This window comes from Tursiops truncatus, chromosome 2 (assembly GCF_011762595.2).
Source record: "Tursiops truncatus isolate mTurTru1 chromosome 2, mTurTru1.mat.Y, whole genome shotgun sequence".
Taxonomy (NCBI): Eukaryota; Metazoa; Chordata; class Mammalia; order Artiodactyla; family Delphinidae; genus Tursiops; species Tursiops truncatus.
The window spans coordinates 151190066-151217212 of NC_047035.1; the positions used below are offsets into that span (position 1 = coordinate 151190066).

The 27147-nt window shown below is 47.4% G+C and overlaps 1 protein-coding gene across 5 annotated transcripts in view; it reads left to right on the plus strand.

The window, feature by feature from the left end:
• Positions 1–26894, plus strand: part of FBH1 (F-box DNA helicase 1) — a 45122-nt gene extending 18228 nt beyond the window's left edge. For 3 of the 5 annotated variants that reach the window (XM_033852320.2, XM_033852322.2, XM_073801513.1), the window contains exons 6-21: positions 771–961; positions 1471–1563; positions 1917–2011; positions 3777–3945; positions 4638–4860; positions 5486–5573; positions 5652–5738; positions 6394–6560; positions 10410–10509; positions 10599–10720; positions 12429–12504; positions 13091–13288; positions 13819–13944; positions 15469–15575; positions 25790–25921; positions 26405–26894. In XM_033852320.2, the coding sequence (XP_033708211.1) occupies positions 771–961; positions 1471–1563; positions 1917–2011; positions 3777–3945; positions 4638–4860; positions 5486–5573; positions 5652–5738; positions 6394–6560; positions 10410–10509; positions 10599–10720; positions 12429–12504; positions 13091–13288; positions 13819–13944; positions 15469–15575; positions 25790–25921; positions 26405–26575 (2145 nt within the window). In that variant the 3' untranslated portion in view covers positions 26576–26894. Of the gene's footprint in view, positions 1–770; positions 962–1470; positions 1564–1916; positions 2012–3776; positions 3946–4637; positions 4861–5485; positions 5574–5651; positions 5739–6393; positions 6561–10409; positions 10510–10598; positions 10721–12428; positions 12505–13090; positions 13289–13778; positions 13945–15468; positions 15576–25789; positions 25922–26404 lie in introns of those variants that run through there. The other 2 variants (XM_033852321.2, XR_012330351.1) reach the window with 2 other exon arrangements.
• The last annotated feature ends 253 nt before the right edge of the window (positions 26895–27147 follow it).

Genomic DNA, 27147 nt, shown 5'->3' on the forward strand with positions numbered 1-27147 from the left:
GGCTCCTTAGTTGTGGCTTGCGAACTCTTAGTTGAGGCCTGCATGTGGGATCTAGTTCCTTGATCAGGGATCGAACCCAGGCCCTCTGCATTGGGAGAGTGGAGTCTTGACCACTGAGCCACCAGGGAAGTCCCTATATGTCTGTTATTGATATTTCCATGTTAGTGAACATTTTCTTAGACATTAATAAATGGAGCATACTGTGTCCATAATAATAAATTTTCAATAATTTAATATTTAGTTAACTTAATATTTAATAAGTATTAAATAATAATAACATAAATACTAAATTAACATCTTAATGCCATTGAATTGTCAGTCTTGATTTCCCCCTAAAGACTGCTGTCTTCTTTTGTATCCCCCAGTTTTTGTGCCTCCCAGATGGGCACCCATTTAATAGTGAGCTTGTTTGAGTTGCGTGTCTGGACCTCAGAGCTCACACTGACCTGGTGGTGCGGGTAGGGTGGGCTGGTGAGGAGGCGGGAGGATCACGTCTGTGCAGCGTCTTGCGTTAAGTACTTTATAAATGTTATTTAATCAAAGAAAACTTAAGAACTCAAACCCAAAAATGATGAGAAAGAAGGAATCCAGGGTAAAAGGAGACATGCCTGGTGTTTCCCATATGTCATTCAGGAAGTTTGCGCTCCGTTTAGATGGTCTGAGGAAGGTACACGAACCCCAAACCTGGCTTTCTTCACCGGCTGTCCCATGTGATTCTTACCGGTTGTGTTTTGGGTCTCGTCTCCTGTCCTGTCCACCTCCGTCCTCAGGGTGTCAACGTGTGGGCCTTGGTGGCGGCCATCATCCTCCTGTCCAGCAGCGTCAATGACATCCAGCAGCTGCTCTTCTGCCTCCGGCGGCCCAGCTCCACAGTGACCATGCCAGACATCACCGAGACTCTGTACTGCATTGCCGTGTTGCTCTACGCCATGAGGGAGAAAGGGATCAACATCAGCAACCGGTAACTGGCCCCCGCCCTGCCCCTTCCCCGCGTTACCGCTGGGCGAGCCCCACCACCCACTGCTCCGCCAGGTTCTCCGTGAGGTTTGAGTGCAGTGATGCAGGCAGGCGGGCTCTGTGAACGTGAGGTGCCGTGGGGTCGTACACCATCCCCAAGATAGTGTTTACCTACAGGGCTGTTGAGCCTGGAGTGGACGGAGCCTTCTGTGTTCATACGTGGCTACATTTTGTTCCCCAAAGAGCACATCCTGGTCTGTCTCCTTTGCCTCTGCCCATCGCAGCCAGGCATCTCTCCCAGAACCGTGCTCTCCAAATATTTACCTCCAACAGTGCAGGTAAATATAGCTCAGCTCTAGGTATATTTAAACCCTTTTCTTCCCTTTTTTTCATAAAATGGTGGTACATATTTTATTTTTAGCAATGATTAGGAGTCTAAAAAACATCTGAGGAAAAATAAGATACAGGTCATGACTGAATTTGAAAATCTCTAATCTGCTTTTTTCCTGTTAGGATTCACTACAACATTTTCTATTGCCTGTATCTTCAGGAGAATTCCTGTGCTCAGGCCACAGAAGTCAAAGAGGAACCATCGGTCTGGCCAGGGTATGTCTGTAAGGGTGTGTGTGTGTGGACGTCTTTGATTCCTGACTCTCGTACTTGAAGAGGAAAAGGTGTTTTGTTTTAACCACTTTATTGAGTTATAATTTACATTAAATAAAATTCATCCATTTTAATTGTATAATTCAATAATTTTTAGTAGATTTACTGAGTGTGCAACTAACATCATAACCTAGTTTTAGAACAATTTAATCACCCTAAGGGGAGGCGGCCCTCCCCTTTTTTCTGGTTAAATTTTATTCGTCCCATTTGGTTTCCTGTTTCATTTTTGACAGTCTATCACCTGATCTTTTCAATTCCTTATTCTTTTCCTGATTTCTCTTCTGTAATGATTATAGCAAGAAAACAACCATCCAGCTGACACATGAACAACAGCTGATCCTAAGCCATAAGATGGAACCTCTCCAGGTGGTAAAAATTATGGCATTTGCAGGTAAGGGGGCTGCCATTCCTGGAATGCCTCTTACCACCTTACCCACCACCTGCCAGAATATCTTTACCTTAATCTATTATTGAACTGCTGCAATTAAATCATCTAAAAAGCAGTTGCCAAGGGATAAGTGCTTTTTCTTACCACTCCAGGGGGGCATCCACACTGGGCTTCCTGCTGAACAAATGGTCCATAGGAGTTTGTTTGTGGGGTAGATGCCACTGGGATTGATCCAGCCTATTATGTATCATCATATCTGCACAGACACTGATTGCTTATGGGGCGGTAGGTCATGTGAATCCCTTGTTCAGACAGTGTCAGGAGCTCCTTGATTTCTATAGGGTGAAGTCTGGAAGGGCCTCCTACCTTTGGTTCTAACATACATTACTCAGTCAGCTAATTGTGCTTCCTGGCTCTTAAAGTACTTGGTTGCTCTTTGAACCTTTGCTTATACTATTTTCTCTACCTGGAATGCCTTCCCGCTTCTTTTCTGCCTAAATATCGTACTAAAAACAACAGCCACTTTATCAAATGTCTGCCCTGTGCTAATCCTAACATTCTGTGAGGTTGGTTTATTTATTTATTTTTTGGCTGCACTGCGTGGCATGGAGGATCCTAATTCCCCAGGGATTGAACCCATGCCCTCTGCGGTGGAAGTGTGGATGGCCAGGGAATTTCTGGTTCATTTTATGTATGAGGTTTTAAAGCTCAGGGAAATTAAAATGATGTGGTCCAGATTAAATGAGCAAATACGTGGTGGAGGTGGAATTCAAAACTGGATCTATTTCTCTCCAGAAACGTGCCTGTTCGCCTACCCTCCCCGTCCCCTACTTCCTCTATCTCTCTGCCATCTGACGTTGACCCCCGTCACTTCTGTGTCTTCTTGGTGGAGGCTTCCTCAGCCCTTTGAGATCTCCGTGATTCTGAACTCTCACTGTGACTAATCTGTATTAACTGTTTGGTGCCTGATTACATAGGAAGAATAGCCAACACACACCTTCTGTAAACACCTCCACACTATGTCATTGATCTGTTGATCTTCAAACAGCCCTGGTAGGTAGGAAAGGAGGTGCTATTTTTCTTCTTTCATAGGCGAGATTTTCTTTTTTGTTTCCAGATCCATATTCTTTTTCACTCTACTGTGTTATCATTATTCTCTTTTTTTTTGTTCCAATTGTTCCAACTGTGTTGGTGTTTTATTCCCAACTAGATTGTAATGCAGGAACCTTGCTTTGTGTTTGTGACATGCCTAGTGTAGGGCTGAATGTGCAGTAGGTGCTCAGGAAATACTTGTTCAGTGGGTGACAGTTGACTAACTGAATAACTGAATGAAAGGTGGGGAGGGGGGGTAGATAGGATAGTTCAGAACAGGTTGGAAGGATCCTTGAATCTCATTTTCATGCTCTTGCTGTCGAAGCATGAATGGTGCCTAGGCCAGCATAGCTACTGTTTATGAGTTCCTCTGCTGGGTACCTGGGTAATTATCCTGCACACCCTATGAGGTCAGTGTTACCCACACAGGCTGAGGAGCAGACTGAAGTGGCCCCTTTAGAGCTGCAGGATCTGCTACCCCAACCCAGGTGGCTCTGTCTTGAGTCTGCTGCTCCCTTCACAGCACTGTTTTTAATTTTCATCAGTACTGGAGAACTTGCCACTGTCTGGTCCCAGACAAGCGGGGAGATAGGCATGGGTGGGACCCGATTATAGCGTCTGTGGGAACCGTTATTCCTGGTCAGAGGGTCACCTCCCTTGCTCTTGGCTTCCTCAGGTACTGGGAAGACCTCCACCCTGGTCAAGTACGCTGAGAAGTGGTCTGAGAGCAGGTTTCTGTACGTGACCTTCAACAAGAGCATCGCCAAGCAGGCCGAGCTCGTCTTCCCCAGCAATGTCATCTGCAAGACCTTCCACTCCATGGCCTACGGGCACATCGGGCGCAAGTGAGCATCATGGTGCCACTGTTGCCATTACGTCCAGTTACTGCTCTCACGTTGCAGTCAGTACACCACAGTGACTCGGAGAAAACTTAGTGCTTTATCTTCACTTACAGGCAGGGAATATGGCCATAGATTGAGTAATTTTTACTTCCCCCATAGAGATATATTGCTACTGAGGGAAGCTTAACACTGTCTCACTGAGGGAGGCATTTTCATGTCTCGAACTGAGGCACAGAAGGTCAGAGTGACTTGCCTAAAGTTCAGGGCATCACCAGTCTGGTTGACCCATTCAGGCTTTCCTCAGAAGCTGGAGGGGAGAAGACGGGGCTGAGGGGCACTTGTTCCAGGCACCCAGGGCCTCTGAGCCATGTCCCCTTGGACGAGAAAGCTTCAGGGAGCTTCGAGGGTCCCCCCCGGGGCCTCCTGGAGTCTGGTCCACACCTTGGAACAGTGGTATCTGCTGTGAGCCACTTCGTCTCCTGGGTTATTAGATGTGAATTCTGGAAAGCGTAACGGAGCCCTTTCCAATCCTACGAGGACCTCACTCAGCTCCTCAGGCTTTTTTTTGTCACCTGTATGTGCCACTTCCAGTGACCTGGTGGTGTCATTGGAGAGAAGGGGGCAGACCTGGGGGAGACACTAAATCGCGAGTTGCCACAAAAGCCAACCCGGTGCCTTTGGGACGTGCATTGCAGGTACCAATTGAAGAAGAAGTTGAATCTCTTCAAGTTAACCCCCTTCATGGTCAACTCTGTCCTCGCTGAAGGGAAGGGTGGCTTCATAAGGGCCAAGCTAGTATGTAAGACTCTGGAAAACTTCTTTGCCTCGGCTGACGACGAGCTGACGATCGACCACGTGCCCATCTGGTGTAAGAACAGCCAGGGACAGAGAGTCATGGTCGAGCAGAGCGAGAAGCTTGTGAGTGTCTCAGTCCCTTTGGAGTTAGGGCTCGGGAGGAACAAGGGCTCAACACGGTGCCAGCTTGTACTGGTCTTTGATGTCTCTAGAGCTGCTGGCAGGAGGTAGAGGTGGAGGGGAGACCCTAGGCCAGTTGTGCTGGCTGCGAAGTATATAGGGTTTTCTGTGAAGAGCACTCATCTTGCTTAGTCCTCAGCCTGGTCCTCCATTTCACAGATGGGGCTCCTGCCCAGGGCTTATAAGAGCTCGTCGTGGGGTCTGCTGGTCCAGGGTCTAAAGATGTGATTCTCTTTTCTAATTTTTATCAAGTCTTTTCAGTCATTGACCACACTTTTTATGAATTAACTCTTGGTCATAAATCTAGAGGAATCATCCAGCCTTTCTTGGTTCATCAGATGCTGTGCTCCCTGAGCGATGCTCTACCTCTGGGTGTGGTCCAGCCCCTGGCTTTTGCCCATCTGGGCGCCTGACGTTGACATGAGGCCCTCGTGGAGCCGGGGGAGGTCGGGGGAGGGGGGCTGCCGTTCACCGTGAGCTGGGGCCTTTGCTTTGACCCCTGCACATGGACATGAACTCCTGATTTCAGGGTCATGACCTTCACATCACCGTGTCACTTGCTTTCTAGAACGGTGTCCTCGAAGCGAGCCGACTTTGGGACAACATGCGGAAGCTGGGCGAGTGCAAGGAGGAGGCTTACCATATGACGCACGACGGTACGCACGCGCCCAGTCCTGAGCCCCGCCGTGGACCTGCCTCATTCCGATTTCTGACTCTTCTGCCCCTTCTTGTAGGCTACTTGAAACTCTGGCAGCTCAGCAAGCCTCTGCTGGCCTCTTTTGACGCCATCTTTGTGGACGAGGCCCAGGACTGTACCCCAGGTGATAAACCATTCAGGACACCAGTAGTCCCAAACACATAGCAACAGTGTTGTGAATGTGTAAGAGGACACGTGTGTGCATAAGTCGATGATTCTTGTCTGTCATGAGGAGGAGCGCATGACGCTTAGTCATTCAGAAACCCTTTGCTGTCTGACTGTGGATTTCAGCACTTGTCTCTCCACCCCCACCCCTCACCCAAAGGAGACTTAATTTTCTCTAAATGTTTTGCTTGCGTTATTCTTAAAATATTGGCTGAGCCTAGGTCACCAGATGATTGGGTTGAGACTCATGTGGAGGGGGAAAAGGTAGTCAATTTAGAGTGAACAATTTGTGTTGTGTATTTTTCCAGTGGCTGATAGAAAATAGTGTGACTAGGTCATTTTGGGGCCTTAAATTATAATATCAGAGAAGATAACTTGCCTCATTTTATATTTGCCTATGTGGTTTCTTATACTCAATAATTTATTCAGGAGTAAAAATAATCTGCATTCGTAGGGTTAGAAGCTGTTTCTTTTGTTTGTTATAAGATCATTTCTTTGGACTGAGTGCACCTATGCTGGAGGGAAAGATAACTGTTGTCCAGTGTGCAAGCGTTTTCATCCTTTTCTGTCTTAAGTTTGGTTTCTTTTTGCTCCGTGGGTTGGTGTCGCTTCAGAGCCCTTACTTTCCATCTTCTTGGTCGCAGCGATCATGAACATAGTTCTGTCTCAGCCATGTGGGAAAATCTTCGTGGGGGACCCACACCAACAGATCTATACCTTCCGAGGTGCAGTCAACGCTCTGTTCACAGTCCCTCACACGCACGTCTTCTATCTCACACAGGTAAGCGCTGTCTTTTCTTCCCAGTCCCCAGACGCGTATATACACGCAAGCCTTGTGGCTCCCCACCCTGGTTCTCCAGTGTTGACTATGTGCCAGGCCCCGTGTAAGGCTCTTCATGAGGCTCACTGTGTGTAGCAAATCCGTGCCTCTAAGCAGTGGCTCTCCGTGGTTCTCAGGGGGTCTGCAAAGTCAAAACTGTTTTCATAATAGTTATCTGCCTCTTGCACTATGTTGACATTTGCACTGATGATGCAAAGTCAGTGGTGAGACTGTGGCTGAGAATCTCGGCTTTGGCACCAGCCGGTCCTAGCAGTTGCCTTATTCTTCACTGCAAGGCACTGAGTCAAAAAAGAAAGTAGGCAGTTCACTAAGAACATCTTTTGTTTTTAAGAGTACTATTTTTTTTAATATTTATTTTTATTTATTATCTTCATTGTAGCACACAGGATCTTCTGGTTGCAGCATGCAAACTCTTAGTTGTGGCATGCATATGGGATCTAGTTCCCTGACCAGGGATCGAACCTGGGCCCCCTGCATTGGGGGCGCAGAGTCTTACCCACTGGACCACCAGGGAAGTCCCTACTAAGAACATCCTTGATGGCACAGGAAAAATGATTAATTTCATTACTGTAGACCCTTGAGTCCGTCTCTCTCACAGTCTGTGTGATGAAATGGGAAGTAGGATGAAGTCCTTCTGCCCCTGCAGTGTGCTGCTGTCTGACCAGGAGCACTTTTGTGATTGTGTTGTGAGCTCCACCGCTGCTTCTTTCGTTTGTGCTTGAACGAGCAGCTGACAGACCAATTCTGGTTATTCAGACTTGGGGATTTGGCATTTTCTCAAAAACGCATGCTATGAGCTGTGACTTCAAGGAAAACAGCTGACATATGTATTGCCGAAGATAAACTTGCTTTCAAGTGAAATCCAGATTTTGGAAACCTTGTCTCCAGCATGAGCATGGCAATTCCTGGGGCCTTGATTATCTGGAAAAGCTGTTACATGTTCCTCCCCTTTTCAGCACTCATCTTTGTGAGGCTGTCACACCAGGCTGGATGCAGACAGAGCTCTGAGATTCGGCTGTCTTAAGCTGGGCACTAAAAACATTTGCAAAAATGTAAAAACAGTGCCACTCTTCTCTCTAACTTCTGTTTTGGAAAATACCATTTAAAAATTTTTTTTTTATTTTTTGGCTGCGTCGGGTCTTGTTGCTGCGCGCGGGCTTTCTCTAGTTGCGGTGAGTGGGGGCTACTCTTTGTTGCGGTGTGCAGGCTTCTCATTGCGGTGGCTTCTCTTGTTGTGGAGCACGGGCTCTAGGCATGCGGGCTTCAGTAGTTGCAGCATGAGGGCTCAGTAGTTGCGGCGTGTGGGCTCTAGGGCACCGCCGTGGGCCCAGTAGTTGTGGCTCTCAGGCTCTAGAGTGCAGGCTCAGTAGTTGTGGCGCATGGGCTTAGTTGCTCCATGGCATGTGGATCTTCCCGGACCAGGGCTCGAACCCGTGTCCCCTGCATTGACAGGTGGATTCTTAACCACTGTGCCACCAGGGAAGTCCTGAAAAATACCGTTTTAAAAATATGTTCTGTATGTTCTCATGTAATGGGGTTATTGTTATATTGAAATGCACTAAAGTTGCTAATGTGGTAATTGTAGGTAGGTACAACTCACGTAAATGATAAGCATCTTTGGGTGCTCACTAATTTTTTAAAGTATGAGGAGTCCTGAGACTAAAAGGTGTGAAAACCACTGCTTTTAAAAACCTCACTTCTAGTAAGAGGATGTGAGACTGCCAGCGAAAGTGCCAGCGTCATCTAAACTGTGTTCTGTTCTTTTCTAGGAGGCCCTGTAGCCCACTCAGTGACCTTATTTCCTGGAGTTTCCCTTGTTTGCTGTAGTGACTTAGGGTGGCGTCAACCCAGAGGAATTTTTTTTAATAGACGTTTTTTAGTTTCAGATATATAGAAGAGTTGAGAAGATAGTATGGAAAGTTCTTACACATCCTACATTCAGTTTCCTTTATTATTCACGTCTTATATTTGTGTGGTACATTTGCTACAGTTAATGAACTACTGTGGATACATTATTATAAACTAAAGTCCATCGTTTATTCAGATTTCCTTGGTTTTTTACCAAATGTCCTTTTTCTATTCCAGGATCTTATTCAGGTGACCCTATCTGCATTCAGTTGTCAAGTCTTCTTAGGCTCCTATTGGCTGTGCTCTGTGGTTTCTCACGCTTGTCTTTTTTTTGGACCTTGAAGAGGACTGGTTAGGTGTTCTGTCGGATACCCCTCTGTTGGTGTTTGTCTGGTGGTTGCACTGATGTTTTGGGAGGAAGGCCTTGGAAGAAAAATTGCCATTTTCATTACAAGGTATTGGGGGCCCGTACTGTCAATGTGGTTTATTTATTTATTTATTTATTTGAAAAATATTTATTTATTTGGTTGCACTGGGTCTTAGTTACGGCAGGCGGGCTCCTTAGTTGTGGCATGTGAACTCTCAGCTGGGGCATGCATATGGGATCTAGTTCCCCAACCAGGGATCGAACCTGGGCCCCCTGCCTTGGGAGTGTGTAGTCTTACCCACTGCGCCACCAGGGAAGTCCCCCATCAACATGATTTATAACTGATGATGTTGTCTTGGTCCCCTGGCTGAAGTGGTGCTTGGCAGTTCCCTTCACCGTGAAGTGACTCCCCCCGCCACCCCTCCACACTGTGTGCCTTGGAAGGTAGTCACTGCCCTCAGTGCTCACTCGGGAACAAGAGTTGGAGTGTCTACATAGATTATTTGGAATTCTTCTGCAAAGGAGATTTTGTGTCTTCTCTTCCATTTATTTATTCATTTATTCATTTGTGTCAGTATAGACTCGTGGATCTTTATAATTTGAGTTATGGCTCACTTAGAATAGTTCTATAGCAACAAAGTACTGTTTGTTGAAAGTCTTGCTTTCCTTAGGCTGTGTTATTGATATTCACCAAAGTACATAATACTTCATTACCTTAAGTTATAAGTGAATGGAAAAAGGCAATAAATACCACGAGTTTGGGCAAGAATGGTGTCTTTCCAGCTACAGTGGTCAAGGGATTAGTGTGTTGGGCCGCGTTTTGAAGTTACTGCCATGCAGCACGGCAGGGGGAGGGCAGGGAACGCTCAGGAAATGGTGATTGGTCCTGTGGCCGGTTATGTAGGGTTTGAATCGATGTTGAGGGAGCCTCAGGGGGCAGGGAGAGACCCCCTTCCTCCCTTAATTTTCTGTATAATATACACTTCTTTGTTAGAGGCAGTTTGGAAAGAATGGTAGATTTGCTTAAAAGAAAAGTTTGCTGCTGGTCTCGGGGAACGAAGGGGCTTAAGGCTGTCCAGGCTGCAGGAGTCCTGAAAGTCCATACGTCACCTTTTCTTCGTAGAGTGCTCGTCCTTTTTGTGGCGAGGCACGGGGCTTGATGAACACATGAGGGAAAGATTCAAGTGGCAGAGGGAAAGAGGCCAAGTTGGGGATGCATGAGGTAGGGGTCTCTGAGCTGCGCTGGGAGCAGTGGTAAGAAAACGACTGTAGAAAACATGGTGGAAGATTGTCAAGGTTTGGATTTGGGGGCAAGAGATAAAGAAAAGCAGGTAACTCTCAGGTTTCAAGATAGAAAATGCTATTCTGAAAACTTAGAATGGTGATTCTTTGCTTTCCAAGCTCCTGTTCTGTGTAAGTCAGTTTACAGTAGGGAATTTCCAAGTACCCATTCCAGGTCGGGCAAGTCAGAGATGCTCAGTGGGGTTTGGCGAGGCCAGGCCTTGGCAGTGGTAGCAATGCGCTCACGTTCTTCAGGGGGTGTTAACTCCTTTCATTGTGTTGTTCTCCCACAGAGTTTTAGGTTTGGTGTGGAAATTGCCTATGTGGGAGCTACAATCTTGGATGTCTGCAAGCGAGTAAGAAAAAAGACTTTGGTTGGAGGCAACCATCAGAGTAAGGCTTTCAGTTACACGTATTTGTTACACAGATTAGCTTCCCTCTTTATCTGGATTTGCCCTAGAGTTTGTGCTCTCTCCCAAAAGGTGGCATTCGAGGTGACACGAAGGGGCAGGTGGCCCTGCTGTCCCGGACCAACGCCAACGTGTTTGATGAGGCCGTCCGGGTGACGGAAGGAGAAGTGCCTGCCCGGATCCACCTGATAGGGGTAGGAGTGCGTTTCTGTTCTCTGCTCTCGCCCGGAAACATTGCCGACACACAGAGCCATTGAAAACGGCCCACATGTCCAGGCTTACTCTGCACACAGGCATTTGGGTTTGTGACTGTTCCCGAGCCTGCGCTGTGAAGTCCTTCCCCCTGGCCATTCTGGTCCAGCGAGTCCTGTAAAGTCTGGCCCAGCAAGGACTGTGGACCTTTTCCTCCGTTATTTAAAAAAAAAAAAAGAATGCCCTTCTAACCTGTGTGCATGCGGGGCTGCCAGCTGCCTGTGAGTGTCCTGGGGTGTGATGATCAGTCGTGTAAGACAAGCGAGGTGAGGGCACAGCTGGGAGGTGCCCGGGGCTCCAGATGCAGAGTGGACACTGGTTCTAGCTCTGCTTCTTCACTAACTGTGTGTGGCTTGTGGCAGGCGACTCAGCCCCTCTGTCTCTGGGACAGCGACACTGCTTGTTTCACAGGGAAGCTAAGAGGGTTGAGTGACATGTGTATGGCGTTTTTAACTCTTGGAAGCAAGAGTTTTATGTCTAAGAGACATTCATCCGTTCATGTATGAAAAAAATATTTTCTAGGGCCTACTATGTGTAGACCCTCAGTACATACAGTAAGTGAATCAAAATAAAAAATTTCTGATGCTCCTTTTTTTAATTTATAAAGATTATGTAACCAAGTTACAGAAGTTTTGGAAATTAAAAGGAAAACAATCACCCTTAATCTCAGTGTTTTATGTAAAAATTCTCATTTTTGCTAATTATTTATGTCTTTGGCCTTATAGTTGTGTATTTTTACACAACTGCATTTAGAGATTACAAAAAAGAGTATGTGTTTTTTACTCCACCCACGAGCATATTTTCTCCCATGTTGCTATTTGAGTGACTTTACAATACTTTCTCAGTGGATGTAGCATAGTTTAGCCATCTTTGTTATTGTAAGGAAATGGTACTGTTGGAGCATCTTCCACGCCAGGCAGGATGTGAGCTTGTCCTCTCCCCTGTCTCACTCCCACATGTGTCATCCCGCTTGATCACTTCTGGTTACGTTATAATCTGTACTGTCTTATTTTGGTCTCAGTTTGATGTTAATGTTTTATGTGTCCCCCAAATGATCTAAACCCTTGGAGTGTGGAGCCTTTGTCCTGGGCCCCAGTCAGTGCTCAGTACATGCTTCCCAGTAGAGGTGGGCTGAACTGGGAGGGTCAGGCCCTCTCCTCCAGGAGCTGACCTTTTAACAGATCCAGTACCTGTAGACAGTCTAGTTCTTTCCTCAGAAGGAACAGCGGCAAGTGTTTGTGCTCCACGCTCAGTATTCAGGTCTCGTCTGTCTTCTTTGCTGCAGCTGTTTTATATTCGTGGAAGGTAGATGATTTAAATTGCCTTCTTTGACATGAAAGCAACATGCAGCTAGTTCTTGCCGTTTTTTTAAACGTAGGAGAAGTCTGAGGGAGCAGCCAGAGCTTAGCACTGGGTCATCCCGAGTTTGCAGGCTGCGTTGTGACCTCTGCTTTTGTGCGTAATGAAGGTTCCCACTCGATGTCTTTATGCATTGGGTGCAATTTGAGATCTGTTTCCAAAAAAAGCGTCTCATTTCAAAATCCCACCTCTACATTTGCTTTACTTTGTCCTGTTAACAACAGTAACAAAAATAAAACAAAATTAAAAACAACAAAACACCAAAAAATTCCCACCGAAAAACTTTTTCAGGGGATTAAATCATTTGGATTGGACAGAATCATTGATATTTGGACGCTTCTTCAGCCGGAGGAAGAACGGAAGAGACGTGAGTGTCCTCCTTGCTGCGTGGGGTGGACGCAGGCGCACAGTGGCGGGGTGGAGGAGAGCGGGCAGGTTCTGAGTCAGTTCCCGTTTGTTCTGGAGGAGCCAGTGTGGCTTCTTCTCATCAGCGGTGGGATGCCAGAGACCTCCTGTTTTCAGAGGCACCGATGGCTCTTTCCAGACCCTTTTCTCAGGAGTCTAAGTTTCTCTGTCACGCTGGCCCCTAGGCCGTCTTCCCCGCCATCTTTCTGTCTGCCCGGGTGACCTCACACACCGAGACTTCTGCATGGGCCCCATGTGATCCTTTCTAATTTTCTGTAGCACTTTCGTTTTTTCATTACTGCACAATTTCGAATCCCTGAGAAGCAGACAAGGATGTCAGCAGGGCTCTTGACCCTGAGTTTGGAGCTGGAGGGGCTATGGCACAGGTCACTGCGCTGACTTGCCCAGGCACCCACGGCAGATTAGTGATGCCGTCGAGCCTGGACCTGGGTCTCCAGCTCTGAGACCATTCATTTATCATGTGGTCAGTGAGGAGTGCACGTCGGTGCAGCCTGTGTCACCTTGACCCCTACGCCTGTTCCCTCTAGGAAACCTCGTCATTAAAGACAGGTTCATCAGAAGGTGGGTGCACAGAGAGGGCTTCAGTGGCTTCAAGCGGTATGTGACTGCGGCCGAGGACAAGGAGCTGGAAGCCAAGATTGCGGTCGTGGAGAAGTACAACATCCGGATTCCAGAGCTGGTGGAAAGGATAGAGAGATGCCACATAGAGGACTTGGACTTTGCAGGTGAGGGACACGGGGGCTCTTCACTTCCCCCTGGGGGCGGGGGCAGCCCGCCTCTGGTGCCTCTTGCCAGCGTGGACATCATGGGTGACTAGGGGCGGCTGTGTCAGTGGAACAAGGCTGCTGTTCTCCTGTGGCCCCTTTATTTCTGTTCTACTTCCAGCCCGTAGAAGGGGCTCCCGAGTCCCATCTCTGCTACCGGCTGACCCTTGGCAAACCCCCAGCCTCTTCTGGGCCTCTGTCCCCTCGTGCATAGGAAGCAGGCGGTGGGCAGCCGCCACGAGCTCTGGACTGGAACTCGGCCGTGTTCGCAACACCTGCAACGAATTTCTACTTTCCCCTCGTCTTTTTTTTGTTTCTCCCTTTTTTATTCTGACTGAGGTTTCCTCTTTCCCCCTTTTTCTGCAGAGCCGCACCCAGGCAAGAAAACGTAATTAGCGTTTTGGGAGTGGTGGGAAGTGTAAGCTTTTCACCTCTTTCCTTTCTTTCCCAGTCACCCCCTCATCTGCCCGTCCGCTGTGTTTCTGTTCCAGAGTACATCTTGGGCACTGTGCACAAGGCCAAAGGCCTGGAGTTTGACACTGTGCATGTCCTAGATGATTTCGTGAAAGTGCCTTGTGCTAGGCACAACCTCGCTCAGCTGCCCCACTTCAGAGTCGGTAAGGAGACCGCTGGCGCCTCACTGCAGGGCTGCCTTGCTTTTTCTTGCACGGTGTGGCTCCTTGGAAGGATCCTTCTAGAACAAGAAAATCCTCCTGCTCCTAAATTTGTTGTTTTTAGAATGTGTGTTTAGAAAAACTGAGCCTCCAGGGTCCACCTCCCTCAGGGCTGCTCGGAGGGCAGCTGTGTTTATTGCATCCTGTTTAACCTGCACCGGCTCTTCAGCTGTGGGTTTTTCCCCATCAGACAGAAGCTCTAAAACAGTTTACCTGCTCGCCAAGGTGTTTTTCTTTAATTAATTCTCCTTTTTATTAAAGAGGCCCGAAAATCATACAAGGGATTAGTGTAAGCACTATCATTTGTCTGCTTTTGTATCAGTTTATACTCAAGGCTACCTGTTAAACTCTAAGCATCTAAGCATCAGTGCTTTTTTTTTTTTTTTTTGTGGTACGTGGGCCTCTCACTGTTGTGGCCTCTCCCGTTGTGGAGCACAGGCTCCGGACGCGCAGGCTCAGCGACCATGGCTCACAGGCCCAGCCGCTCTGCGGCATGTGGGATCCCCCCGGACTGGGGCACGAACCCGTGTCCCCTGCATCGGCAGGCGGACTCTCAACCACTTGCGCCACCAGGGAAGCCCAGTGTTGTTGTTTTGGTTTTAAGTCTTATAATAAAACCATTTGAAGTTTTCCCACAAACAGACACAAAAGCTCTCTGTTAGTCATGGAGTCAAAGTGTGGGTGTTCTGTGCCCCTAGTCTGTTAGAGTTTTGTTTCTTTTCGGAGTTGGTGTTTGTAGGAAAATTTTGCTTATAAAGCCAGCAAATCCTGAGGGTTTTTTGGGGCGATGGGGCGTAGTAAACTTTTTTTTTTTGGCTGTGTTGGGTCTTCATTGCTGCACGCGCGCTTTGCACACGGGCTTTCTCTAGTTGCGGTGAGCAGGGACTGCTCTTTGTTGTGGTGCATGGGCTTCTCATTGCAGTGGCTTCTCTTGTTGCGGAGCACGGGCTCTAGGCGCACAGGCTTTAGTAGTTGCAGCACGTGGGCTCAGTAATTGCGGCACAGGCTCTAGGGCGTGTGGGCTTCAGTAGTTGCAGCACGTGGGCTCAGTAGTTGCAGCATGTGAGTCCTAGAGCACGTGGGCTTCAGTAGTTGAGGCATGTGGGCTCAGTAGTTGTGGCGCGGGCTCTAGGATGCATGGACTTCAGTAGTTGTGCATGGGTTCAGTAATTGTGGCTTGTGGGCTCTTGAGCACAGGCTCAGTAGTTGTGGTGCATGGGCTTCAGTAGTTATGGCTTGCAGGCTCTTGAGCTCAGGTTCAGTAGGTGTGGCGCATGGGCTTAGTTGCTCCACGGCATGTGGGATCTTCCCGGACCAGGGATAAGACCCGTGTCCCCCGCATTGGCAGGCAGATTCTTAACCACTGCGCCACCAGGGAAGACCCGAATAGTAAACGTTTAGATAAGAATATAAATTTCTGTAAGCAGGCTTCTGTGTTGATATTTTTTTCCCCTTTGCTTTCTTCAGAGTCGTTTTCTGAGGACGAGTGGAATTTACTGTATGTAGCAGTAACTCGCGCCAGGAAGCGTCTCATCATGACCAGGTCACTGGAGAACATCTTGACTTTGGCTGGGGTAAGAGGACAGCACGAGTTAATTTAACAACGTCTGGATTTTACCGGTTTGAATAAGGGATCAGCCAACCCGGGGCCTTCGAGGCTTTTGGTTGGGGGTCTGCATCAGAAGAGAGGGGCTTCTCTTTCTTGGGTGCTTGGAGGCCGATTGCCAGTGGGGGAGGGTCCTTCCTAACCACAGAAACAAAAACCTGGGTTCTTTTCTACGTTCTTTCCTGAGTCAGTTTTAAAAGTTCTTTTTAAAACACTAACTGCGCTCACGTCTTTGGTGAGTTCTCCCTGCTCGGTTAGCGCTCAGCACTCTTCGGGAAGAACAGCAGGAATGTCCTCTGGGTCTGCACGCCCTCCTCCTGCTCCCTGGTCCCTTTTGGACTGGTGGACTCCAGACTTGGACAGAATGTGTCCTGCCAGGGAGAGCGCGTGTTCAGGCACCTGTCCTTGTCACTGGTGAGAAGCAGGAAAGTGTCAGCCCTCCCTCTTTACCCCTCACAGACCAGCCCCCTCCCCCACCCCCTCATTTCCACGTCTTTTCTGCCTTTCAGGGTCTAGAGGATAAGCTGTTCAGTTTTTTCAACGCTGTTGGGTTGAAACTAGAACAGAAATTTGAGCTAATGGTTACTACTTTGTCTGTCTTTCCCTGAAGCAAAGATTCTTAAGCCTGAAACATAAAACTTACACGTAAAAGAGACTGTAAATATTCTTTTTTTTTTTTCCTTTTGGCTGTGCTGCATGGCTTGCAGGATCTTAGTTCCCTGACCAGGGATTGAACCCTGCATTGGAAATCTTAACCACCAGATCGCCAGGGAAGCCCCTATAAATACTCTTTTTTCCTTAGCCGTCTCCCAAATGTGTGAGGTTTTGTACAGTAGGAGGATTTAGTCTAAGTGCTGTAGTGCGTGTTCTCTCAGAGGTGAGAACACTGGGAGCCGCGGAATCTCAGCTTTGCTGCTCACGGCTTGGGGCCTGGGCTGGGGGAGATGGGGGGCAGTGGTCCTTTCTAGTAAATGGTGTCCACAGTCTCAGAGTTGGTAAGTGGTGGTAACACAGAACCCTGATGCTCATAATCGAATATCTGTTGAGTGTCTGATGTGTTCCAAGTGCGTGTCTAGGCCCTGGGGTGTGATAGTGGGCCGGAGAAATTCCTCCCCTCACAGAGCCTGAGTTCTAGGACGAGAGATAGATGGTAAACAAGTTAGCAAATAGCATTTCTCTTCACATTCTTGAGGAAGAGTGTGTCAGCGCTTAAAAGGGAGAAATTGCAGATGAATATGCTGTATGTCGTGGCAGCAAAAGCTTCCTGTGTGAGACTGATGACCTTGCATTTTTATTGCACTTTTCTCTGAACCCTCTCTGGCACTTGTCTTCCATGCCTCTCTAAGACAGGCCTGTTTGACCATAAGAATGTTTCTGGAATTTGAAGTCAGCTGCATGCTTCCCCAGCAGCTTTGCTTCGCCTGGGCCTCGCTGTGTGTAACAGCTAATGTGTCAGCGCTTAGAACTGTAAGCCTTTTTCTTTGGCTGCACCCTTGGTGGCACCTGGGTCACCCAGTGGGGTTTCCAGAGATGACTTAGAGCAGAGTGCTGCCATCTGTTTCTGTCAAGGGCCAGACGGTAAATATCTGAGGCTTTGCAGGCCTGCAGTTTCTGCTGCATCTTCTCAACTCTGCCACCACAGCAAAGAGAGCTGTGGGCCATCTGTTAACAAACGGTGGGCCACGTCCCAATAAAACTTTATTGACAGCAGCGGACGCGGGTCTGGATTTGGCCCCTGGTTGCAGTTTGCTGACTCCTAGTGTAGAGATAAGCATGGCTTTTTTTAACCTCTAAAACCAGTACCTAGGGAGTGAAGTAGGAGAGTAATTTTTATGTACAAATAATCTGTACCTACTGTGTGAGTTTTTGCATAAACTTTGATCATAAGTAATTTTTTTTAGAACCTGTAGTATGGTTTTCTTGTAGAACCTGTGTTATGGTAGTGGTTAGATCTGTAACAAAAGCAGATTGTCACATCCGTGACTTTTTGGGTTTTTTTTTGCGGTATGTGGGCCTTCCACTGTCGCGGCCCCTCCCACTGTGGAGCACAGGCTCTGGACGCACAGGCTCAGCGGCCATGCCTCACAGGCCCAGCTGCTCCACGGCATGTGGGATCTTCCCGGACCGGGCCACGAAGCCGTGTCCCTTGCATCGGCAGGCGGACTCTCAACCACTGTGCCACCAGGGAAGCCCTCATCTGTGACTTTTAATGGAGGTCTTGTAGAGCAGTGATACTTCACAACATGGGCTACATAAGGAAAATTTTGAGACGTTTTAAAGTTGAGAAAATGGTATATCGAATTTCCGTGTACAAATCACCCATGTGTATATTTGGAGTCCACATCTCTAAAACGCCCTGGACCTTTCTCTCGTAACCACGGTCCCATTTTATATCTTATAAAATTTATGGTGATTCCTTATGGGCTCTACTACCCATTCTGCAGTCATACTTTTATGATTATCTCAGAAATGTCTTTTACAGTTGATTTGTTCAAATTAGGACCCAAACGCATGTTTGGTTATAAGGTCTTTTAAGCTTCTTAATTTAGAGCAGCCCAGGACCCCCTGCGTCCTTTCTGACGCTCCTGTCTTTTTGTGGAAACCGAGTTGGTTGTCCCCCAGAACGTCTCCCGTTCTGGGTTTGTTCTGCTGTCCCCCGCCCTGGGCTCCCCATCACTGGAAGTCACTGCAGGGGCATGACTGGATTTGGGTCTAACTGTTCTGGCCAGAATCCTCCATGGGGGGTGGGGTGGGCAGGGGGCTTTGCTTTGTGTTGCATCCCATCAGGAGGCGTGATTTCAGATTCTCTCCCTCTTAGTGATGCTCAGACTGTTTACCTTTTTAGTAGACAGGGCTAGGAAATCCGTATTTTTGAAAAGAAAAATCAACAGTTCTGATTATTATCATACTGATAATTCCAATCGCAATTTTTAATTTAAACTTCTTGTCGTTAAACGTGACACAAATGTATAAAACACACGGGCGGGTGCAACTAGGGGTGAGGTGGGCATCCACCCAGGTCAGGAGAGTGGGTCTGCCAGCTGTCCCCACTGCCTTCCTGGTGGCCTCACAGCCAGCACCCCCACCCCACCCACACCCCCGGGAGTAGCCACCGCCCCAGCTGTGACCACAAGCACTTTCTCACTTTTCCTCAGAGTTTTTTGCCGAGTGTGCACCACAGACAGTGAAAACCTTTTCTTCACCTGCTGTCCTTCTGCTCCCGTTTCGTGAGGCTGCTCTGTGTCCGCACTGTCGGAGCCGGTGGCCAATTACATTTATAAACCTCATCACTTGTGGTTTTCCAGCCCAATCAGATTTAACCTTTAAGGATTTTTACTTCTTTTAAATGCTTGAATATTTTCTCTTACACTGAAAATCTTGGTTCCGAACAGTATTTATTACTTACTTATTTACACTATTCTGTGTATAAAAGTTTTAATGTAATACCAGTATTACTGTTGGCAGAATACTGTATGGAATTTAAGATTTCCTACCATCTCTGTTTCCCCACATTCCACTGAGGATGTGCAGTCAGAAGAGCATGTTTTGAAGGTGCCTGAGATGAGTCTCTCTTTGTGTGGTATGATCACCAGTTTAATTGTAGGCAGATATGTTTCTTTGTCTACACTTCCTGAAAGAATTGCTTTCCTGTTTGATTATCTTTTTTGAATGTATAAAATTTACGTTTTCAAAGTGAAAACTTTGTAACACATGTATCCCCGAGAAGTCTCATTCCCTCCCTGTCTCCTGCATACTTTCTTTCCCTCCATTGTTGATAGCTAGTTTTTACTTATTTTTAAATTTTTGGCTGCGTTGGGTCTTCGTTGCTGTGCACGGGCTTTCTCTAGTTGCGGCGAGCGGGGGCTGCTATTCATTGTGGTGCGCAGGCTTCTCATCGCAGTGGCTTCTCTTGTTGTGGAGCAAGGGCTCTAGGCACGCAGGCTTCAGTGGTTGCAGCACGCGGACTCAGTAGTTGTGGCATGTGGGCCCTAGAGCACGTGGGCTTCAGTAGTTGTGGCATGCGGGCCCTAGGGCACAGGCTCAGTAGTTGTGGCACACGGGCTTAGTTGCCCTGCGGCATGTGGGATCTTCCCAGACCAGGGATTGAAGCCGTGTCCCCTGCATTGGCAGGTGGATTCTTAACCACTGTGCCAACCAGGGAAGTCCCGATAGCTAGTTTTTAAAAATTAGTTTTTGATTTATCCTTCAGTATTTCTTTTTGCAAATATTGGCAGATATGTGTACATATATTCTTCTGTTCTCCTTTTTCACAGAAAGTAGCATTCTGTAAAATTCTGTACCTCACTTTGTCACCGAGAAATAGACATGGAAATCATTCTTTATCAGTTCCTTTTTTTTTAATAACATTTTTTAATAAATCTTTACTGGGGTATAATTGCTTCACAATGTTGTGTTAGTTTCTGCTGTATAACAAAGTGAATCAGCTATATGCACACACATATCCCCATATCCCCTCCCTCTTGCGTCTCCCTCCCACCCTCTCTATCCCACCCCTCTAGGTCATTACAAAGCACCGAGCTGATCTCCATGAGCTGTGCAGCAGCTTCGCACCGGCCATCCATTTTACATTTGGTAGTGTATGTATGTCAGTGCTACTCGCTGACTGCATCCCAGCTTCCCCTTCCCCCCTGGGTCCTCAATCTGTTCTCAACGTCTGCATCTTTATTCCTGCCCTACCACTAGGTTAATCAGTACCATTTTTCTAGATTCCATATATATGTGTTAGCATACGGTATTTGTTTTTCTCTTTCTGACTTACTTCACTCTGTATGACAGACTCTGGGTCCATCCACCTCACTACAAATAACTCAATTTCGTTTCTTTTTATGGCTGAGTAATATTCCATTGTATATATGTGCCACATCTTCTTTATCCATTCGTCTGTCGATGGACATTTAGGTTGTTTCCATGTCCTGGCTATTGTAAATAGTGCTGCAATGAACATTGTGGTACATGTTATCTTTTTGAATTATGGTTTTCTCAGGGCTATATACCCAGTACTAGGATTGCTGGGTCATATGGTAGTTGTTTTTAGTTTTTTTTGTTCTTGTTTTTTTTTTGGCGCTACGTGGGCCTCTCACTGCTGTGGCCTCTCCCGTTGCGGAGCACAGGCTCTGGACGCGCAGGCTCAGCGGCCATGGCCTATGGGCCCAGTCGCTCCGCGGCATGTGGGACCCTCCCAGACCGGGGCATGAACCTGTGTCCCCTACATCGGCAGGCGGACTCTCAACCACTGTGCCACCAGGGAAGCCCTGTTTTTAGTTTTTTAAAGGAGCTGCATACTGTTCTCCATAGTGGCTGTATCAATTTACATTCCCACCAATAGTGCAGGAGGGTTCCCTTTTCTCCACACCCTCTCCAGCATTTATTGTTTCTAGATTTTTTGATGCTGGCTCTTTATCAGTTTCTAAAGCTCTTTCTCCTTTTTACAGCTGAGTAGTATTCACTGTGTCCATTTATCATGATTTATGTAGCTCCTCACTGATGGGTATTGGGTTCTTTCCAATCTTTTGGTTTTAAAACTAATGCCACAATGCATAATCTTATGCACAAGTCATGTTCTGTTTTTGCCAGTGCTTCTTGGGGATACATTTCTATAGTCTAAATTTCTGGGTCAAGGGTAAATGGATATGTCATTTTTCTAGGTATTGCTAAATTCATCACATGGATTTTATACCTTAGAGTCCCACAAGTTATGTATTAGAGTCTAATAGGCTTTTTAAAACTAACTGGAAGCTTATCAGTTGGTCACTGCATATATTTTATGGGGAAAATGAATTTTCTCCATGGAAAAAAGAACACAGACTCTAGAGAAATACTTCCCCCTTACTGAGACTGGGCTGGGAAACATCTGTTGGCCCACAGGGTGGGGGGCTCTGAGGAAGCCCCAGAAATATTGCCCATTTGTTTCTAAGTCTGAAGGACCTTGCGTGAGGACTTCTGCTTTTTCTTTATCGCAGCTGCAATATGAACCAATTTGGGGTCATCCTGTTTCAGAAGTGGCTAAGTCTACCCTCAGCTCATGGGGGATCTTGGAGGTTCTGGAGGGGGAGAGGAGGGTAGTCACTGGAGAAGGTGAAAGCAAGTCGTGCCTGGTGAGGATTTAGAACAAAAGGGAGCCCTTGTTTCCTGCTACCTTATCACCTGTAAGGTGATGAGCCATCCTGGTCTCCCCTGTAACCAAAAGTAGGGCAGGCAGACTCCTTTTTCTCTGACCCCCTTAGAAAATCTAGGTAAACACCTTTTGTTTCTTTAAGTTTTGAGGAAGCGAGGGGATCATTACATTATTGAATTATTAAATGACGTGGAGTTATGCTGGTTGCTCAAAGACGCTTCTCAGCCTCAGCATCTTGGATTCTGAACCCAGCCCTCACGGGTCTCTCCTTAGAACAGGGCCTGCACAGAGTCAACACTCAGTGCGCATTTGTGGGATGAGGGACAGCAGCATCCCCTCCTGTTGAGAGGCTTTGCGGGGCCAATTCTACAGATCCGGGTCAGACTGGGTCCTCCACGTGGGCGCTCTGAGACCTTGGCAAGTTACTCATTGCTCTGTACCTCTGTTTCCTAGTCTGTAATACTGGCAAAACGGCGATCACCACACCTCAGAGGAGACGGTTAGAGAAGGGTTGTGATGAGCTGATGAGATAACTGCATTACAGTCGATTGGGAGAAGCGTCAGGGTCCTCAGAGATGGCTACTTGTCTTTGAGACGTTGACCTCCAGGGGCAGGGGCCGAGGGAGGCCTGGCATTTAGGAGGAGATTAATAATAAGCAGGACATATAATAGTAAATCATAAAACAGGTAAATCTGATTGCATCGAGATGTAAAGCTTCAGTGTGATAAAGTAACAGCTAACATATAGTTAACCCTTAAAAAAACATCTTTCGTGATGCAGTTGTCGTTTTGCCAGTTTTACTGATGAGAAAACTGAGGCACCGAGTAGAATCACCTGCCCAAAGGTGCACTACCCCAAAGTGGGTAGACTGGGCTGTGAACTGAGGTGAGTCTGCAAGGCCTGTGCCCTTCACCGTGCCGGCCGCTGCTTTGCATGCAGTTAAAAGGCCCGTCACGGAGTGGAGGGGACACTTCTCCCATCCGTCCTGCATGTGCTTACTCAGCGCAGCTGTACTCAGCACTGTACTGGGCACAGTGCTGAGGTCGTGGGCATGAGCCAAGCATAACTCTGCCCTCCTTGAGCTTATGTGATCGTGGAAAAGAGGACCCACACAGTCATAAAGAACTGCACATTCCTGAGACACAGGCAACCTAGTGGGTAAATGGGCAAAGAAAGCCCCAGGGGCCAGGGAATCTGTTAAAAAATTTATATTTATGCAGCGTCCTTGATGGTCAGGGAAATGCAACCTAAAATTGTCTGATGGGTGAGAATGAAGAAGTCTGTCCTTTCAGATTCTGGCCAGGATGGTCGGGGGTGGGCACTGGTTCTCAAAGTGTGGTCAGAGGAACCTTCTGGGAACCTTTCACAATACACACTCTACGTGTACTCCGTGCTCTTCTCATAATACTGGGTAGTTACTTGCCCTTTTCCCTCAGTGCTCTCACAAGTGTACAGTGGAGTTTTCCAGAGGCCACATGGCATGTCGTCACCACAGATTGAACCCAGAGGCAGAGATGGGAGCCCAGTTGCCTTCTTTTAAGCCGGACATGAAAGAGATTTGCAAAAATGTATAGCAATGCTACTCTTCTCGTTAAAGTTTTTTTTTTTTTTAAATAAAAACCCTGCAATTATTTGAGCCATTATTTAAGTGTTACAGGCAGTAGAACACAACGCCTAATTGACATATTAGCTGTCCAGTCTGTTTATTTACTTTTATTGAGCTGGTTTGTTTTCATGGTACCCTTTGTTTTTTTTCTTTTTTGGCCACACTGCACGGCATGTGGGATCTTAGTTCCCCAACCAGGGATTGAACCCACGCCCCCTGCATTGAAAGGCAGAGTGTTAACCACTGGACTGCTGGGGAAGTCCCTTGTTAAGGTTTTTTTTAATACAGTTGTTTTTCATAAAAATATACAGATTAACATATGATAGGTTTATTATGTTACGTTTTAAATGAATTAATAAACATTTTAAAACGTTTGGGACTTCCCTGGTGGTGCAGTGGTTAAGACTCCAGGCTCCCAATGCAGGGGGCCTGGGTTCGATCCCTGGTCAGGGAGCTAGATCCTACATGCATGCCGCAACTAAGAGTTCGCATGCATCAACTAAGGAGCCCATGAGCTGCAACTAAGACCCGGCACAACCAAAAAACAAAAGTTTAAATTTCTAATCAGGTAAACATTAGTAGCTCTAACTCATGGAAGCAATACCTCTTTGGAGCCTTTAATGTTTATTAGTGTAAAGGAGTCCCGAGACCAAAATGTTTGAAAACCACTGCTCTGCAGCAGTGTTTTTCCAACTGTAGATTGCAATTTATTAACGACTTAGGAACCTAGTTAGTGGGTTATGATGATCTTTTAAAAAAAAAAAGGGAAGTGGAGTAAAGTCTAAAGGAGGAATCAGTCCACAGCATGTGAGGTTACATACTATTTTGTGAAACTGATTTCAGTCTTTCATACATTCATGTGTGTGTATGTAGAATTGTAGTGCTGAGTGGATTTCTTGGCATGGATCGGGGTCAGAAAAGGTAGAAAGCCCTGGAGGACCTCATGCATGTGTGGGCGGGAAATCATGTACAAGGATGTTCATTGCTGTGTTGTTGGAAATAATTTGGTAACATCAGTCTCCACACAGAGGGACTGTCTTAATAAAATGTGGGAGAGTGAGATGATTGAATCCTGTACAGCACTTAAAAGAAATGTACTAGGGCTTCCCTGGTGGTGCAGTGGTTGAGAGTCCGCCTGCCGATGCAGGGGACACGGGTTCGTGCCCCGGTCCGGGAAGATCCCACATGCCGCGGAGCGGCTGGGCCTGTGAGCCATGGCCGCTGAGCCTGCGCGTCCAGAGCCTGTGCTCCGCAACGGGAGAGGCCACAACAGTGAGAGGCCCACATACCGCAAAAACAAAAACAAACCAAAAAAACCAAAAAGAAATGTACTAGATGAGAAGCAAACTAACAGTATAACACTTACGTAAATAAATACCTATAAGATGACACCTTATGTTCTTAGAAATATATGTGAAGTGTAAAGCCAGTTTAGAATGGATTGGAAAGGATTCATGCCAGATTCATGATGCTGCTTTCCCCTAGGGAGGGACTTTGATGACAGATGGGCAAAGGGGACTCCAAGAAAATCTCTAATTTTATTTTAGAAAGGATTTCCCACCGTTAGATTGGGAACACTAGTGTTTATTTATTTTCTGTTCTTTCCTAAAGCAGGTAGCCAGATCCTGAAAGAGAGAAAAACCATATAAATCAGAACTTTGGACACGGATTTTGCAAAAATTGGATAAATAGCCAGTTGTAATCCAAAAAAACATGAAATCATAATTATTTTGTCAGCAAGTATTTGCAGTCTTACTGGTATGCCAGAACCTTGTTAGCCTCCTGTGGGGCAGCAGCAGACCAGACCCTGGTCCCTGTTCTCATGGCATTTCCCGTCTGGCATTTGATCTGGGTGCCCATTGTGTGCAGTCGCTGAGCACTTAGCTCTCGGTGTTGTGTGTCTTCCTCACAACAGCTGGGTGAAGTGGGTGCTGGCTTCTGTGCATTTTACAGATGGAGAAACTGGGGTTTAGAGAGGTTGAGTGTTTGCCCCCTAGGACAGCCAAAGACTTGCAAGATGGTAGTGGGCAGTACTGATGTGGGCAGGTCTTTTAAGCTCATCTGGGCTGTAAAGAGAATATACAAGTCATCCTTAATGATTCAGGCACAGGTCAGCCTAAGATAAAATCCGGAAGTAGTCCTGAAATATCATTATAGCCAACAGTTTCACATTTGTCCATTAAACCTTTCCTTTTTAAACTGACCATTTTAGCAAGAATCCAGCTAGACTGGGTCCAGCTGTGAGTGTTCTCTTGGAGACGGTGTTACAGGCAGGAGGAAGGTAGAGAAACGGAGGGAAGATGCAGGGGTCAGTGCTCTTCTCATTCCGGGACTTGTGCAAGGTCTACAGAGTGTTGACAGCCCTCAGCTGTTGGGGTGTCCAAGTAGGAAGTGGCAGAGGCATTGCTGTGACTCTTGTCCTCACTCTTTCCTTCCCAGGAGTATTTCTTGCAAGCAGAGCTGACAAGTAATGTTTTGAAGACAGGCGTGGTCCGCTGCTGCGTGGGGCAGTGCAGCAACGCCATCCCCATGGACACCGTGCTCACCATGCGGAAGCTGCCCATCACCTATGTACGTGTCTCGGCCACGACCTCTGCTCTCCGTAGGATTTAGTTCCGTCGTCTTTGTGCCCATCTGGGTTGTGGGTGAGGGAGGTGAAGGGGAAGCTCGTCCGATCCTTCCACGAGGAAGGCCCAGAGGTGTCTGGTGGGCCTCAGTGTCACAGATGCTGGACCCAGTGGGGCCAGGCTGGGTGACCACAGTCTGGGAGGTGGGCTTGTGTGGACACTCAGGTGAGGACAGTTTACCTGGGGGCCCAGTTAGGTTTTTCTTGGCTCTTCATCCCTTGCCTTGATACGTTCTGGGGGATTTGATAGAGCAGAGTCCACCCTGGGCACTTGTGCTGGGGGAGGTACGGCCTCAGGGCCACACAGGCGGGTCTGAAAGCATCAGTCATGATGGCAGTGCTGGTGGTGGTTGGTTCACGCTTCTTGGTGGGAAACGCTTGCCCTTCAATTGTTCCCCCTGCTCCCTTTTTCTCATCCCGCCCTGCAGAGCAACAGGAAGGAAAACAAGGGTGGGTACCTGTGCCACTCATGTGCAGAGCAGCGCATTGGGCCGCTGGCCTTCCTGACTGCCTCCCCCGAGCAGGTGCGCGCCATGGACCGCACCGTGGAGAACATCGTGCTTCCCCGGCATGAGGCCCTGCTCTTCCTTGTCTTCTGAGGTGCAGGGAGCTCTCTCCTCCGGCCGGGATGCTGGGCAGACTCCTGCCTCCGTGGACGGCGGCATGGGGGGCTCCCTCCCCGAGACCGGACTCACTCACAGAGCATCTTCTGAGGAAGATGAAGCCGACTGGAGCTGGACTTGCCGTGTCTCCACCCCTGGAGGTAGCCAGACCCCACTGCCCCTCCTCCACCCCAGCAGGCCGGGGATGCAGGGGATGGTCTTTTGATAAAAAAAAAAAAAGAGAAAAAAAAAAGAAAAATTATGTATTTAAACTTTTATTACAAGGTTTCGATTAAACAGGCATTGTAGCACTGGCGTTCCACTGTGTGACGGCCCCTGCCTTCAGCCCTGTTGTTTCTGGACTTTCTCCTTTTCTCCTCTTACTCTTTTCAAAGCTCTGTAACTGTTCACAGTGCACACCAAGCAGAGTAGGAGGCTTATTGTCCAGGGTGACAACTAATGCATCAAAAATGAGATTTTTCATGCTGTGGGGAATCACACATGTATAAGACACAGGGTGCGCCTTTGTCATCACGGGGTTCACAGCCTGAACAGGGAGGCAGCGTGAC